Here is a 17524-nt window from a genome sequence, read left to right on the forward strand (position 1 = left end):
CAGTTTTTCTCCCTCCCTCGGATAAAGTATCACCGCCCCAGGACAACTGGCTCTAGAGGGGTGGAATGAAAATCAAGAAGTAAATAATAAATATAATTTGTTGACCGTTGTTCTCCCAATAAGTGATACTATGTGCATGGGAGGGGGAAAACCGATGCAGTGAAGAAGACAAACTGGAGCAAGAACCCATGCAGAAAAGCTTGCTGGTACAGAGAGCAAACACACAAGCAGTTAGGCAGTCTATAGGCTATGGGCCACCCGCTGGACACCTTCGAATCTAATCGAGCCCTCTGAGAGAGCTGTCACCCTGAGTGATCCCCCTAGAGGAAGAAAAGAGGTATGGGAACAGAACATGGTGCTTGGTTACCATGTGACATTGGGTCTTGGCCCCTTCATCCTTTACCCCCAAAGTCTTGAAAATTCCTCTAAGCAACCTCTCCCATTGAAGAAGAAGAAGAAGAAGAAGAAGAGTTGGTTCTTATATTTCAGCAGCTTTTACCTTTACAGCTTCTCCCATCTTCCAGCAGGATGTAACCTTTCGGACAGGAGCACTGGTAACTCCCCTCGGTGTTTTTGCAGATAAAATTGCAAGGCTTTGGAGATTGGTTGCATTCATTCAGATCTAAACATAAAAGAAAGCCAACATTTCTCCCTCTATTTAATCAAAATAATTGGGGGGGGGAGAGAAATCACAAAATTAAGTTTGCTGAAAGGAGAAATTGAATTAAAATTGCTCCTACGCTGGGTCATCATTTACCATGATGACTAAACAGAACCTCCATATTCAGAGACAGTTTACCTCTGGCAGAAGCAACGCTTCTTCTCTGTTCCCTACTTTCCAGGGACATGATATTGGATTTGACAGTCCAGTGGTCTGATCGTATTCCAAATTTTTAAAATGGATTGTAGTAGAGGATATAGACTCTTGCAGAGATGCTTACACTGAAAATCTGACAGGGCAAACTGGAGAAGAACCTCTGAATAAAGATAGAAATAATTTATAAGGGAGCAATCCAAAGCAGGTCTGCTCAGAAGTACATTCCTGGCTTACTCCTCAGGAAAGTACTTCTAAGATTATTGACATAATAAGTGAAATAGACGGTTGGACAGCAAACTACATTTGATTTATCTGCACTCCCATTGGGTTGCTAGGAAACGGGTGAGTCCTAAATAGACTTCCTAATAGGGGCCATCAATTTCTTTGTGATCTTAGCTATGAAAAATGGAAAGTCCACTTTGCATTTTTGATATTAATGGAAAGAAGAGGGAAAAAAATCTCTACCCATGCAAAATGTGCCAGTGATATCTGTAGTGTAGCCCTCTTTGCAATTGCAGCGGTACGATCCTCTCTCATTGATGCATTCTCCATTCCGGCAAACGTCGTGAATGACCTTGCACTCATCAATATCTGCAACAGCAAAAAACAGAATGATGGAAAAGGCATGGGGGGAGGGGGGAGAACTGCCTGCCTGAGTTCGGCAATACTGTCTCGGGAGAGACATGGAAGGCTTATAAAATAAAATAAAATAAAATAAAATAAAATAAAATAAAATAAAAATATAAAAATATAAAAATATAAAAATATAAAAATATAAAAATATAAAAATATAAAAATATAAAAATATAAAAATATAAAAATATAAAAATATAAAAATATAAAAATATAAAAATATAAAAATATAAAAATAAAAATAAAAATAAAAAAAGATGACCATGTCTTATGCCATTTTACAGTGAAAGAAAACAAGAGACCTGAAAGTGAAATAAAACTGAGGAGGAGGAGATTTGGTATGTTAAAACTCTGCAAGCTACGGCCTTCTTTCCACTTGGCTTGCATCCCAAGCAATGCACTGAACCGCAACTATTAAATTTCTTCTCCCAGCTAGACTTGGGGATGCACAATGTGCTTTAGGACCACTGCTCTGACCTCTTGCTCATTTCTTTGCCTCCTGCCGCTGCCGAATCCAAACAGGCGAGAGGAGAGGAAAAGAAGTGTGGCATATTGAAAACAAACAAAAAAACCCAAAGCAAAACAGGAGGATGGGTGAAGGGAGACTCCTGCATCAACACTGGGGCAGATTTCAGAGGGCAAAGGGCTTAGATTGCCTAGCATGGTTGTGTATTGTCACAGACATTCCATGGAAGATTAGCCAACTTTGACATCATGGTCCATGGGAAAACATTCCCAAGGGACAATGCAGAAAGAATGAATGATTTCATAAGGACTCTGGGTGGAAATGAAGCGCAACAATTTTTAAAAACCAAGCCCGACGATATACCTGCTCCACTCGTTGTGAATCCACGGCCAAGAGGACAAAGCTTCTTAAAAGCGACGGTGCCCATGAAGGGGCAGAGCTCACAGTTGGGTCCCCATCCTCGCCCGCCGTCGCAGCAGCACTCCGATTTGGTCACGGGGTTGTTGTTGCTGGATCCGATCTGACACATGTTCTGTAAGACTTCGGTGAAGCAGTAGCCCTCTCGGTTGTCTGCAAAGCAAAAGGAAGTCACTCGCGGTACGTCCAGCCGGGTTCTGGGAAAGCGCAGGTGGGTGGGTGTGAAATGGGGGCTTTGTATCAAGAGTATAAAAGAAGGAAGAGCATACTTAGCCGCATTTAGAGATTGCTAGCAGGAAGAAGTTAAGCCCGGCAGCAGTGAGAAAGAGAGCGGGATGTCTGGGGGGAAACAAAGAAAAGACACTGAGAGAAGAAAAGCCCTGTTAGGACTTGAACACTTGGACTCTGCCATCAAATCCCAAGAAAGGGAGAAATTAACAACCAAAGAATTGTTAGATAAGAGCAGAGCAATACAGTGGTAGTCGGCGCAGAAACCAAAGCAGATTAATGGCTAGGCCTGATAAATCCATTCCCTCCCATTAACCCATCTGCTTATCAATCCTGGGTAAGAGACAATTTTTTGCTGAATGTGCATAAGGACTTCAAAGCCTGGTGTTTGCTATGACCATCAATTGGTGGACACCTAGCTAAGCTTTTTACAGTAATTGACGGATCAGGCAGACTCCCAAAAGGGTGGAAGGTAGCAGTGGAGGTTCCAATCTACTAAAAAGGAGACAGGAACAACCCTCAGAACTGCCGGGCTATAGGTTTATTCAGCACTGTAAGCAAACTATATGCAAGGCATTCAAATTGGAAATCCCAAGACCGGCTAGAAGAAGAAAACATGCTTATTGAGGAACAAGGGAGGTTTTAGAGAAGGAAGGTCAACGCTGGGCCATTGTATGTTAGTTGATCACCAAATATTCATCAAAAACAGCAACCTCCCGCTATATTTCCTTCATTGATTTTAAATCTGCATTTGATTCTATCTCCAGAAATGTGTTATGGGCCAAATTATAAAGGACATCCATTGACAGACATCTACTCTTTTAAATTAAAACTTTACACAAAAATACAGCCATTAGAGTCAAATGTATTCCCCAAGGCCATTTAACAAATATAACTAACTCTGGAACGGGAGTCAAACAGGATGTATCTTAGCCCCTCTCCTTTTCAATTTCTTTATATATGATATCGGCCACATTCTGAAAAACCCAACTTCCATCCACCAAAAAATTGGGGAAAGGTACATCTCACTGCTACTATATGGGCCAGTCTAAATTTCTGAGGTCAATTTTGGCAGTACCAAACAACATTTCAAATGCAGCAGTTAGGATCAAGATGGGAATGGTCAGTGTTCAGTCCAAGCTTTGGATAGCTACCTTTATGTTCTGGTTAAAATTGCTTTTCCGACAGCAGGGTCTTGCAAGTTTAATTGTGACAGACTCTTCTGTTGGACCTTGGCAAATTGCACTCCCTAAAAATCTGTGCTACTCTGGTCTCTTGTTTCTAAAGATTCTGACCATGGGTTACGACAAGGCTACAGATCTTGTTAAGACAAGGGTGATAGAAGCAGAGAGGCAACAAGACCTCAACAGCATCCAGGATCCTCATTTTAGGAAAGTTCTTTAAATCAGGAACACCTTGATGCAATACCTAATCAAAGCTGTAAACCCCGAGCACAGGAGATCCTCCGCCCTCCTTCGTTACAATGCCCTACCCTTTGCATACTTGATTGGGAAATTTGATGGATTCTCAGTCAAGGGACGGCTCTGCATTTGCAATGAAGGTCAAGGAGCTGTGTGCCTGCGTGTGTGCGCTGAGTTACGCACTGATGCCTGTGTCTCCCCTCCCTCCCCGTGGCTCGGTGCTGGCTGCGTTGGCCTGGAACGGCCAATATGGACGCCACCAAGCACAACCCTAGTTGGTGCTTTCTGCTTTGTGAATCCTGAAGAGGTCACCTGCGAGAGACCAAGAGTACTGCAGCAGACCCCCCTCCGCTTTGCCTGCAGCTCACCCCAGTGCTTACCTATGCATTCGTTCTTAGCTTCGTTTGCGGTGAAACCATCATGACATTCACACTGGAAGCTTCCCACTGTATTGACGCAGCGTCCGTTTTCACAGCTCCCGGGCCTGGTATTACATTCATTCTCGTCTGTTTGTTTGTTTTTTTTAAATGTCAAAAGATAATATAATTATGTCATGTCATTCAACATTTATTACTTATTCATTTAATTTATACAACACACAACCAGCATTGGAAAACTAAGCAAAATCAATTATTTTATATTACTGTAATTTCATGCAACAGCAACTGCGGTGATGTTCATCGAGCATCTTAAGAAGCCTGAAGATCTGATTGCTTAGGGGTAGTCAAACTGCGGCCCTCCAGATGTCCATGGACTACAATTCCCATGAGCCCCTGCCAGCGTTTGCTGGCAGGGGCTCATGGGAATTGTAGTCCATGGACATCTGGAGGGCCGCAGTTTGACTACCTCTGGCTTAGAGCCAGTTTTCTCAAACAGGGTTTTTGTGAAACCCTGGGGGTTCTTGACAGCCCTGGAAGGGTTGTCTGAATGGGAGGGAGTTAATTAATATTGACATATTTAAAAAATTTGTTAAACATTTATCAGGTGACATTGGGTGACTATATATAGTCGTGCCAGTAACTCCTCCCTGGAGGGGGTGGGGAGGGGAGGGGCCCCAGGTGGGCGTGTCCACAGCTCTGCTTCCCAACCCTATTCTGCACGATGGTGCCACTTCTGGGGTTTCTCGAAGCCTGAAGGATGTTTCAGGGGTTTCCCAACAGTAAAAAAGTTGAGAAGGGCTGGCTTAGAGCCAGCGTGGTTAAGTGGTTAAGAGTGGAAGACTCTAATCTGGATAGCTGGGTTTGGTTCCTCACTCCTCCACATGAATCTAGCTGGGTGACTTTGGGTCAATCACAATTCTCTCAGGGCTCTCTCAGCCTCACCCACCGCACAGGGTGTTTGTTGAGGAGAGAGGAAGGGAAGGCAATTGTAAGCCATTCTGAGTCTCCTTCAGGTAGTAAAAGGTAAAGGTAAAGGTATCCCCTGTGCAAGCACTGGGTCATGTCTGACCCTTGGGGCGACGCCCTCTAGTGTTTTCATGGCACACTCAATACGGGGTGGTTTCCCAGTGCCTTCCCCAGCAAGCTGGGTACTCATTTTACCGACCTCGGAAGGATGGAAGGCTGAGTCGACCCTGAGCCGGCTGCTGGGATCGAACTCCCAGCCTCATGGGCAGACAGATTCAGACAGCATTTCTGCTGCCTTACCTCCCTGCGCCACAAGAGGCTCTGAAATAAAGACTCTGATTAGCCAGTTAAAACAAGGCAAAGCTTCCGGCCCAGATCTAATTCCACCTGAATTACTTAAATTTAACCCTGAGTGGTCGGCCAAGCCTTTGGCCACCCTCTTTACTTGGGTGGATTCTACAGGCCAAAGGCCACCCTCCTGGCTAAATGCAACTATTGTCCCAATCTACACTTGGAATTTCAAATCAGCAGTGAGAAGCCCCACTCACCTATGCAAGCGTTGCCATCCGGTGTGCGTTGGTACCCAGGTCCACAGATGCACATATAGGTGCCAATCAGATTTTTACACTCCATGCTCTTTTCAGCACAGTCATGAAGTCCATCTTCACATTCGTTCTGATCTGAAAGGGTTTAATGTATATATCAACCATTTTTTTCACTAAATTGCTGCCATTTATATGCATTAATTGCAGCTCTGCAGTCCTCTGGGAGGATGAATACAGCACAAATGTTTATGCAGAATGAACAATCCGGCTCCAAGCCATTTAAACCGAACAGCTAAGTGATGGAGAGCTCAACGCCACACAGCTGTTCGGTTTAAATGGCCCTGAGCTATTTAAACCCCTGCTTTCTGTTCCCTGCTGCTTTTCCCGGGGAGCAGAAAGCAAGAGTTTTAATCTTTAAATGGCACACTAACCAATGCAAACTAGTTTGGTTCATGAACCAATCTCCTGGTTTGTATTGGCTCCTGGTTTGGTTTGTGGTTCAGCCACAAACAGAACTGCAACCATGTGGTTTGTGCCCATCCCTAGTTATATGTTACATCAGATAATCGGACTGTGACAAAGACTGTATTCAGATGTCACATGCAACACAATGGGAAAATGTTCATGAACCTGACTTTGCTGTATTCACACACGTACCTTAATTCTCCCACCCTTCCTTCTCTTACCACAAATCACATGTAGATGCTAGCTCCAATCAGCTGAGACATAACAAGACGTTTTCCACAACAAAAAGCTGGGTTTGTGCATGTTTTTCCTTAGTTATGGTTATGATATCTGAATACAATCTTTAAAAAAAAACCTGTCTACCTTTGTACATTTCAAATAGCCTTGACTGTTGTTGTTTTTTAAGAGAACTGGGAATCATTTTGTAAATTTCTATTCAATGGCACTGAATTCTCTGCGAGGCAATTATGTTGTGAAAATCTTCAGAGATACAATTCTTTCTTTTATTTTTTGAAAAAATATTAATTCCCAAATTTTGGAAAAAATTCTGCTTGACTTAGTACTTTAGCCTCTGGCAGCTGAGGGAATCAGAGTTCTTATGTGTGGATTTTAGCCAATATTTCAATATTATCATGTAGGTATGTATTTGATAATGTTTACACCTCTTTCCTCCTTATGATTCCATGTGTTTTGTCATCAAATTTTGATTGTGTGCATTTTACATTTGATTGCAATGGCCTATGGCCGATCAACAAACTGAATACTGACTTGGTACTTACGGAAAATGTAACATAAAAACACTAATAGAATCCTAGAATCATATAGTTGGAAGGGACCTCATGGGTCATCTAGTCCAACCCCCTGCACTATGCAGGACACTCACAACTCTATTGCTCATCCACTATAACCTGCCTCCCCTTTGAGCCTCCACAGAATCAGCCTCTCCATCATAATAGAGTTTTATGAAAATCCAGAGAATACAATAAAGAATGCGGGGAGAGCAGAGGGGTGTTGGCAGATTACAAGTTATACACCACTGCTAATGAGCAAGGTTTTGCCTGTGCTTGTTTTTTCCTCTGCTAACGAAACATTTTATGATTGTGCCCAATGTGCTGAAACATAAACGTTATTTCATCCTCCCATCACCCCCTCTCCAAACCCCAACCTTTTTCAACCTGATTCGATGTTATTGTATAACCAACGGGAGCTCTGGTGAAATTCTACCTTTGCACATTCTCTTGTCCTCTCTGAGGACATAGCCGGCGGGACACCTGCATTCGTATGACCCATACGTGTTCACGCATCGGAAGGCGCAAAGGAGGGGATTCTGAGCGCACTCGTTGACGTCTATATTGTGAGAACAATAAAGAAGATGGAAGAGTAAAAAGGTAAAAATCATTAAAATGCCAAAGTATTAAGCTAGTAAAACCAATACAAACCTAGAACTATAAAAAAGTATATGGCTACTAATGATGATTAAGAAGCTCACTTCCCCAGATTTATTTATTTATTGAATTTGTATACCGCTGTTCCCAAAAGGGCTCATGGCGGTTGACATAGTAAAAAGATAAAACATAGTAAAACCCCATCATTAACCCCGGTTACAGTATTAAGCAAGAGGCGAAAACAACCACTGACATCTACCCCCTCAGCCAGCCAAAATCCTTGCGATCTCACTGATGAGAGTGGGAAACAGACCAATAGAAGAACACGATGGGCATGGAGGATCCCAGATTGAATACGGGACCGTGCCCTGGCCTCAACCATATGCCTGGCGGAAGAGCTCCGTCTTACAGGCCCTGCGGAAAGTTGACAACTTCGGCAGATGTCTACACTCTAGGAAAAATCCTGGAAAAATCCACCGAAACATCCCTTGGGATAATGGTAGCACCTACCTTCACAGGTCATCATGGGTCCTGGCTCAAACCCGTCCACGCAGGTACATTCAAAGCCTCCGATTATATTCTTACAAGTTCCGTTTCCGCACGGGTTTCCTACAGAGCATTCATCGGTGTCTAGGGCCAGTAAAAACAAAAGCACAGCATTTATTACAATGGCCTGAAGCTTATCTCAGCAGCAGCTGTAGGAAGCTCAGAACCGTAGATATCGGTTTCAAAACACAGAAAACGGACGTGCTTGGTGGATGCAACACAGCTGAAGAGGAATGGCAGTTTCAGAATTACAAGTGGTGCTGTTGCTTACCTATGCACTCCTGTCCCTGAAGGATGTATCCAAATGGGCACTCACAGCGGTAGGAGCCATCAGTGTTGATACACTGCCCGTTTTTACAGTTCTCTGGATCTTGACACTCATCCGCATCTTGACCCAGGAAGGGAGGGAGGGAGGTAGAGAGAGAGAGAGAGAGAGAGAAAGAAAGAGAGAGAGAGAGAGAGAGAGAGAGAGAGAGAGAGAGAGAGAGAGAGAGAAGAAAGAAAGAAAGAAAGAAAGAAAGAAAGAAAGAAAGAAAGAAAGAAAGAAAGAAAGAAAGAAAGAAAGAAAGAAAGAAAGAAAGAAAGAAAGAAAGAAAGAAAGAAAGAAAGAAAGAAAGAAAGAAAGAAAGAAAGAAAGAAAGAAAGAAAATTGTTTATGGATGGATCGTACATTGATTTTTTCTTAAAATCACATTATGTAAGAAATAAAAAACAAAGGAGAAGCAATAGTTTAAATGGCTGATTTTTTGAGCAGTCATTTGTGTAATTGTATAGGTGGGTTCTTCTGCTTCTCCTATATCAAAAAGTAATTTTCCTTGACACATTCTGGAGGCACATAGTATATAATCACTAAACCCTTAAGGAAAAGCACCTTTCGGTACAGTGGAAAGTTCCATTGTTGCTCTGATGATGATGTTCATCAAAAAGTTCTATGAATAATTTTTGGGGGGAAGTACCAGGTTGAAATAACCATCACACTCTGTTTTCTTTGTGAACAGAAGGGAATCTGTCAAAGAACATTTTCAGAGCTGCTGCTGCTTGCCACAACAAAGTAAAGTGGAAGGTCCCCTCTCAGGACACGATGGAGAAAAGTTAAGTCTGTCATCCCAAGGGGAGCACCAGTTCTTCAACTAGAGTTCTAGAAGGCTTAGTGAAATTGCTCTGCCCAGCTACAGAATCCATCAGTGGGTCTTTACAGAGCTCACAAAGAGTGGAGCTAAAGAGTGGAGTGGAGCAAGAAAGTGCACCAAAAGAGTAAAGAAAAAACTCTAAGATAAATATCGCAAACGCCAATGACTTACCAATTGGTTCCCCAAGAGGGCCGACCAGAATGCCAGATCCAAATGGGCAGATTTGCTGATAAGCTTCTGTAAGTGAAATATAGATTATTAAGCTACAGGAAACTAAAATATTTTTACACAAGAGATCTTTATCAGTACAGACAAGCACTCAGTTATGCATCTCTGCGGTCTGACGTGGTGTGGCCCAGCAGCTGGCCTACCAGCTCATTGGCTGCTTGACGAAATTTGTGATTCCTTCCTTGAACACAAGCAGCCACATCCTTAAAGCGAGTTTCAAACATTACAGAAAAACAATTCCTAGCTTGCAAGCAGTGTATAAACTGAATCCACCCTGGTTCTCAGTTGGGTGCACTTGGATGACACATTTGCACACATTACTTGATCATGTTCCTACTTCACCCCTCTCCTCCTTTTAACTGTATGATACGTACCTTAAACGTTTAAAGGTTGGGTTTCCAAAGAAATATGAGTGAAAAGAAAAACAGCTGTAAAGGCTGCTCTGCAAACATCTTTTCAGAGATGTCAGGTGGGTTTACCAACCTCAAGGTGGGGCGTGGAGATCTCCCAGCAACACAACTGATTTCTAGACTACAGAGCTACTTCCTTGAATGGCTGCTTTGAAGAAGAAGAAGAGTTGGTTCTTATATGCCGCTTTTCCCTACCCGAAGGAGGCTCAAAGCGGCTTACAGTCGCCTTCCCATTCCTCTTTGAAGGATGGACTGTCTGCCGTTAAACTCTGCTGAGGCTTCTCCCCTCCCCAAAATACACTTTCCCCCAACTTCACCCCCAAATCTCCAGGAACTTCTCAATCCAGATTTGGCAGCCATTTTGCATAACCCAACACGATGATATTCTTCAACCGAATATGTGCAGAAGCCGTAACTGGTGACCCATGATTGGAAACAAAAAGCGAAAAACAGAGAGAAAAAAAAACAACAACGAAAAAGTACACGTTGCCGAAGCCTTCTCTGTTTTCATCCCCCGCCTTTTGCGACTCTCTTCAGCTTATTTGTTTCTTAACAGGAGCGGAACGGGGAATGCAAGAGGGACTCCCTACAAACCTTGTCCTTCTTGTGGGCACAGTTCACACGGATCGCCCCATCCTTCTCCACGCATATTACAGCAGCACTCTTGCTTGGAATGGTTCCTGGATTTGGGAACCGAACATTTCCCGTCTTCAAATTTGGTAAAGCAGTAGCTCACTCTCAGATCTAAAGAAACAAGAGAACGATGAATGTCATTTTAGATATAAAGAGAGAAGCAGGGGAACCATGAAGGGGACAGTTTCCCATCTTCTCCCTCCAGTTTCCCATCTTCCACGGCAGGCCTCTAATTCCACTCCCCACGTTATTCCCCATACCCTGGAAGCAGCCTGGGGGGACATTTGGGGCTTTTTGCAGGAGGGACGTGGAGAAGTTATGCTTCCGCCGATCAAAATCCAGTGGAAACGGTAGGCTGGACCCAAGCTGCTATGTTTTTATTTCTGCTTAAGAAACTAAAGCTTTATCATTTCGAAATTCCCTTCCCCAGCAACCACTGCAGCCTAAAACAATTAGGACAACGATCCTTGGTGGGAGATAAAAAGCATGCTAATGTCGTCTGGTCAATGTCGAAAAGTATAAGGGGGATTCTTCCACTACGCAACTTTGTGTGATAATTAGCTGAAGAATCGTAGGATCATAGAGTTAGAAGGGACCTTCCTCTAGTCCAGAATGCAGGGAATTCACAACTACTTGCTCCCACAATGACCCCAAATTCCATGGCCAGATAATTCCCCCCCCCCCAACTGGAATCACTGGCTAATCTGGCCTGGAAGAAATTTGCCTTTGGATCTCAAAGTGGCGAATGCAAGAAAGCCCCCCACTCAAAAGGTATGTTTTAAAGATCGCAGACAGTTATGCACCTTGGCCTAGACTACACCTGTAGGGCAAGGAAAAGTATTGGTCGGTGGGTTTTGTTTATCGTGGGCTTTTACAGTACCCTCTAGTTTTACAACTGGATTATTATGAGTCTTTCGACTGATGTTCCATTCTTTACCACAGTTGTAACTGGACTAAATGGAGTCTCTAGGCTACATTTCCCAATAGTGCTTGCCCTCTTGAACAACAGAAGTTACCTTTTCCTTCCCCGGGAGAGAGAGAAGGCTTGGAAAAATGAGGGAAAATCACAGAGGGAAGCACAGGCTACAGAGTAGGTCCGAGAAATCTAGAGAAGCACTGCCAAGGAACGAAAAAGCATTCCTCGTGAACCGGAAGCAAGTATGACCAAAATGGGCTGAGCTAAGAAAGGAGAAAGGGAAAGGAGCCCCTGATACCCTGGGAACCCTGTGTAGATCTGAAGCTGAACTGACAGCCACAGAGAAGCCTAGTTAAAGATTTAGTTCATTCCACTTTGAATCTTGCTTTTGTTTAACCACCCGCTTGACGGCTGCCAAGTTCCCTAGTTTTTCTACCCCAGATCTTTGTCGGCTATCTGTCAGGATTCATGCGAAGGCTGCTAAAACTGGAGTGCCTCCAATCCTGGATACACAGGCCCAGTACTGATTTATACTCTCCTTGTGCTATTAATGAAGTAGCGGCTGCTAACCAGCCATCACACCAAAGATAAGAAGCGGAGGTAGGTTCCCAGTGGTTACACAATGTAATGTGGAAAGGGGATATCGGAGTGGCAATGACTGGTTGTATCCTTTCTGCCTCTTTCGTGATTTTGGCAAAACGTTCAGTGGGTGAAGAGAGAGCATTACTTGCTTTGTGTCACCACACTGTGCTCTCCCATGGCCAAGTAATCTAAGCACCGGAGCAGAACGGAAACCACAAGCATCTCACAGACAGACAGAGCTGGCAGTCTCCCTTGCTGGCAAAGCAGCAGTCTGAGTGTCAGCTGCAAAACCAGCCGCTGGTCCAGTTTTGCTGGATGGACGTTTCCCACTTAGCAACATCCCAAGAGTTACAAAACCTTTCGATGAAGAAAGAAAGAAATCTCCAAGAGGATAAACCGTTGCATGCAGTGAATGCTGTTGCATTCACTGATCATCGAAACGGAGGAACTAAGATATTCACATTCACAAAACTGAAATGCAGCTGCCTTTTTGAGATATCGGAGGAAGAACCTGACAAAAGTGAATGCTCAGTGTTAATAGGAAAGCTCAGCTTTCCCTTTCTTTATCCTCGTTTAAGGAGCTTATCAGAATCAAAAGACGACAACAAATGTTTTTGATGTGGAACACATCTACTGGTGCACTCCCTAAAACGGAAATGATAATGGACACGACGTTCGTTGTCCCGCTTTAGGGAGCACACCAGGAGATGGCGGCTGCAGCAGCAAAGCTGGAAGGCTCAGAGCTGGGCTTTGGAGCTCTGCTGAGGCAGCGTCCATCTTTCCAGGCCAGTCCCACCCTCTGGAGAGTGGGGCTAGCCTGGGAAGAGGGGAGACCCAATAATATCCCCTGGAGGTACAGCAGTTGGGGAAGTAGGGGTGGGATGACTGGTGTGGGGATGCAAGTGGGGTTTTTTATGTACTTTTGTTATTGTATTGTACTTTTGTGTTGTAAGCTGTCGCAAATTGGCAGACCGGGAGCGGCGGCCTAGAAAACGAATTAATAAATCATAAATGGAGAATAAGGAGATACTAACATTGTTATAGGCTACATCAGAGTCCCCCAATATTAGAGTACTGGTATTTATTTCTTTGTTTCTTTGTTTGCTCTTTGATTTATACCCTGCCCCTGGGCAGCTTCCAACCTCGTTACATAAAACAATAAAATTATATGCGATTTTAACTTTAAAACCATCATCTTAAAACAATCATGTATAGACAATTGTATAGACAATTGTTCCATTCAGAGCATCTTATTGTTGTTGGGGGTTTTTTTTTGGGGGGGGGGTATCCATATAGAAGAGCATCTTGTGGCGCAGAGTGGTAAGGCAGCCGTCTGAAAGCTTTGCCCATGAGGCTGGGAGTTCGATCCCAGCAGCCGGCTCGAGGTTGACTCAGCCTTCCATCCTTCCGAGGTCGGTAAAATGAGTACCCAGCTTGCTGGGGGGTAAACGGTGATGACTGGGAAGGCACTGGCAAACCACCCCGTATTGAGTCTGCCATGAAAACGCTGGAGGGCGTCACCCCAAGGGTCAGACATGACTCGGTGCTTGCACAGGGGATACCTTTACCTTTATCCATATAGAGGGAGCCCAGACAATATTTAATCACGCCAATACCTTTCCTGGTGCCTCCCAAATGTTTTTAGAAAATGGGCAGGGCCAAGTGGGCCTTTTGCCCAGCAGAGCTTCTGAATGGAACCTGCAAATCAATATGTCTATGTTTTCCAATCTGAAAGTGTTCACACTAGTCAGTGAAACTGCAAGTCATGGCGAGGGCCAGGAATAAAACAGGAAACTGAGCAAAACTCGCACAATGATGCTCTCGGGGATTTGTTCTTAAAGAGGAGGAGTGATTTCCGTAAGGAAACGCTAAAACCACATGTGTACGATTCGTCTAATCTATTCAGCTACAAAACTGTGCCACAAACACCCCTCCCTTTCTTTTTTTTCTTTTTTCCCAAACCCAACCAAACCCAAGCAAAAGCTGCCAGGCCACAAAGTGGTTCTGGGATTCTGATAAATGCATGTTCCAGGCAGAATTAAGCATACTCACTGTGGGAAGGTCATCCCAGGAAGTTAACCCCAATCATGCCTCATCTACTACTAGAAATGGAGACATAACAAGTCCTAGATCCTAAGAAAAGATGTGGCTTCACTGTTACAATGGCAAGTGAAGGAAATGAAATACTCCCTCCAGGAGGGAGGGACAAAGAAGAGAACTCGAAACAAAGGGATTCCCCACTTGGACCACGGATATCCAGAGAGTGCAAACTGTATTTTGGAATTATGACTCTCAGAACCAAGCAAAATAACTTCACAGGCCAGATCATGCCCACAAGCCTCAAAGCTGGCATTTAGGATCCTCTTAGAAACATGCAGTGATCAAATTCTAGATTTGTTTTTTTATAGGCCGCACTGGAAATTTAGCATTTGAAGATCGCCATGGATGATATGACAACTTACCCTGACATCTTCTCCCGGTAGAGGACACAACGAAGCCCTCAGGACACAGGCAAGCGAAACTGCCCGGGGTGTTGCTGCAGGTGCCCAGTGCACATATTTCTGGCTCTTCCACACACTCATCAATATCTGCAAAGGATTTTATATGTGTTACTATTGCAACATAGCCCAAGGAAGAACTGGCACAGAGATGCCAACCTTCAGGTGCTATCTGGAGATCTCTTGGGATCTCCAGGCCAACAGTGATAAATTCACCTGGAGAAGATGGACGCTTTGAAAGTTAGACTCAATGGCATTATACCCTTACTCTTAAACCCTGACCTCAGGCTTCATCCCCCAAATTTTGGGGAATTTCCCAAATCAGAGTTAGCAGCCCTAAACTGGCACCTGTCAGTGATGCTATTCTAATGTTGAATTATGTTGATGTACAGACTGCGGCAGGGAGGGCTTCTATGCCCACCCCAACTTGTTTGAAAGCATCCAGAGTCTCACTGAAGCTATCAGCAGGTCTCACATGACTGTTCCCAAACCAACTGGACTTCCCAAATTGGCTGTGATGTACATCATGGAGGGCAGTAGGGTTGGGTTGATATGACTTTGATCCCCACCTGCACAGGAAGTATCTGAATAAGCTCACTTTTTTGCTGGTTATGCGTGCCTTTGAGATAATTTGCCAACTGGAGAACTGCAGATGCATTCTGTATTGATACAATCCTCTGCAGAGGAAAGCTCAAAAGGTGCTTTCCGTAACTGATTGGAACAAAATACGCCAGTTGGTATGTGGGTAGTAAAAGAAGTCACTTGCTACCAGTTTAAAAGGGAGCATTATTATGACTTACTGTCCTGCAAGGGATTTTAAGTAGACTTCCACTATAAGGCTGAAAGATATTTGCGTACCTTCACATTTGTCGTTCTGTAGGACGTATCCTGGGGGACAGATGCATCTATAGGACCCATCCAGATTTTGACATGTACCAGGTGCACATTTGCCGGGATCCAACGCACACTCATTGATATCTGTGGGAAGATACGAGCAAAGGAATAATCAGCCTCATTAACTGCATTTGCCCTCTTATTTATTTAGATATTTATACCCCACTTTTCTTACTTATTTATACCCCACTTTGCTCACACCACCCTGTTAGCTAGGTTAGACTGAGGCTGAACAACTGTCCCAAAATGTTCAATAAAGGGCTTGGAGGGGGTGGGAACGGGAGGGGCTACGGGTGGGCGTGTCCACAGCTCTGCTTCCCCAACGCTATTCTGAACAATCGCGCCACTTCTGAGGTTTCTCGAAGCCTGAAAAATGATTCAGGGGGTTCTCAATGGTAAAAAAGTTGAGGAAGGCTGATATAACCAATTGATATATCCCAAGGTTTCGTCTACTAACAGCAGAATAGCAAAATCCTGCCCTTAAGTTCGAGACATACCCATGCAGATCCTTCCACCTGGAGGCATCTCATAACCCTCATTGCAGAGACACTGGAAAGACCCAACCGTGTTGATGCATTGTCCATTTCTGCACAGCATGCCGTTTCCACTGGCGCACTCATCAACATCTAGATGCAGAAAATGAAGCAGGAAGGGGGGGAAAGGAATGAAAGAGAAGCAAAGAACTTCTGGTTAAATCATCCAAAAGCTTTTTTTTTTTTTTAAGCTGTCTTTATGAAGAGGAATCCACTCACAAAGCAGTAACATTTTACTGTATTTCCAGATCCTGTACCAGATCCTCCAAACACTATCTTACAAAATGGGATTTTTGCTTCTGTGTTTCTTGCTTCTGTCTGCTTCCATGCCGTTCTACAAGTAATTCTTTCCTACATAAGAATTCCTGGCAGGAAATCCAGGGATTTTGTTCTGTGGGCTACTTACTGCCTTTGAAAATGGTCTCGTATCTTCAGTGGGATCAAAGTGTGGCAGCCATGGTATTGGCAGAGATTGGTTACAAGGATGTAGGATCCCTGTGCTGATAGATCTGCACTGATCCGGAATTCGACTGGAAGCCAGTGCAGTTGTTGAAGGAAGGGCTGAATGTGGGACCTCCATAGGATCTTTGAGGATCTTGGCCACAGCATTCTGGACCAGTTGGTATTACTAGCATCCCCATATTAACATTCACATTCAAAAGACAACCATTGAGGAAGATTATTGTTATATCTAGGTACCGTTCTGGTTGGATCCTATACAACAGGGGTAGTCAACCTGTGGTCCTCCAGATGTTCATGGACTACATTTGCTGGCATGGGCTCATGGGAATTGTAGTCCGTGAACATCTGGAGGACCACAGGTTGACTACCCCTGCTATACAAGAATAAACAAGAACAAAGAACCATTTATTTCATGTATTCTGTATAATTTTACTACATCTATAGTAGCCTTGGGATAGGTTTTTTCTCTTGTATAGGATCTTGGCCGCAGCATTCTGGACCAGTTGTAGTTTCCGGATCAAGGTTAAAGTTCATAATATTATGCTGTCATTTTAACCCTCTGTGACCCTTGCACTCTCACCCTCGTTCAGCAATCCACTGGCTAATTATGGCTGAGAAGCATGGACATGAGAAACGTTTCAACTGGATCAACAGGGAACTTCCTTACCTATGCAGTCATTGTTGTGCGAAAGGATGAACCCTGGATTGCAGCGGCAGTTGAATGAGCCGACCGTGTTCCTGCAAGTGCCGTTTCCGCACGGATCTCGTTCACATTCGTTAATATCTGTCAGTAGGATAAGAAAAGTCTCCTGATACAGCTTTCCTCACTCTAAGATCTATAAGTTTATATGTATCCGATAGAAAAGACAAAGCAAAGGGCTGTTACGCCAATAAAGGCTTTGTTGTTGTTGTTGACAAAGCAAAGGGTTGGATGCAGATCACTTTTTCACTCGGCCTCATCTACACTAT

The 17524-nt window shown here is 43.9% G+C and overlaps 1 protein-coding gene across 1 annotated transcript in view; it reads right to left on the reverse strand.

Moving 5' to 3' along the window:
- The window catches only part of FBN1 (fibrillin 1), a 172795-nt gene that overhangs the window by 13218 nt on the left and 142053 nt on the right, over positions 1 to 17524 (reverse strand). The window contains exons 47-60 of the mRNA XM_077317419.1: positions 17223 to 17339; positions 16058 to 16186; positions 15525 to 15644; positions 14631 to 14756; positions 10632 to 10781; positions 9571 to 9636; positions 8541 to 8657; positions 8234 to 8353; positions 7563 to 7685; positions 5877 to 6008; positions 4363 to 4488; positions 2280 to 2486; positions 1283 to 1408; positions 500 to 622 (exon numbers count right to left, since the gene is read on the reverse strand). Coding sequence (XP_077173534.1) covers positions 500 to 622; positions 1283 to 1408; positions 2280 to 2486; positions 4363 to 4488; positions 5877 to 6008; positions 7563 to 7685; positions 8234 to 8353; positions 8541 to 8657; positions 9571 to 9636; positions 10632 to 10781; positions 14631 to 14756; positions 15525 to 15644; positions 16058 to 16186; positions 17223 to 17339 — 1782 coding nt within the window. The remainder of the gene's footprint in view (positions 1 to 499; positions 623 to 1282; positions 1409 to 2279; positions 2487 to 4362; positions 4489 to 5876; positions 6009 to 7562; positions 7686 to 8233; positions 8354 to 8540; positions 8658 to 9570; positions 9637 to 10631; positions 10782 to 14630; positions 14757 to 15524; positions 15645 to 16057; positions 16187 to 17222; positions 17340 to 17524) is intronic.

This window comes from Paroedura picta, chromosome 18 (genome assembly GCF_049243985.1).
Source record: "Paroedura picta isolate Pp20150507F chromosome 18, Ppicta_v3.0, whole genome shotgun sequence".
NCBI lineage: Eukaryota > Metazoa > Chordata > Lepidosauria > Squamata > Gekkonidae > Paroedura > Paroedura picta.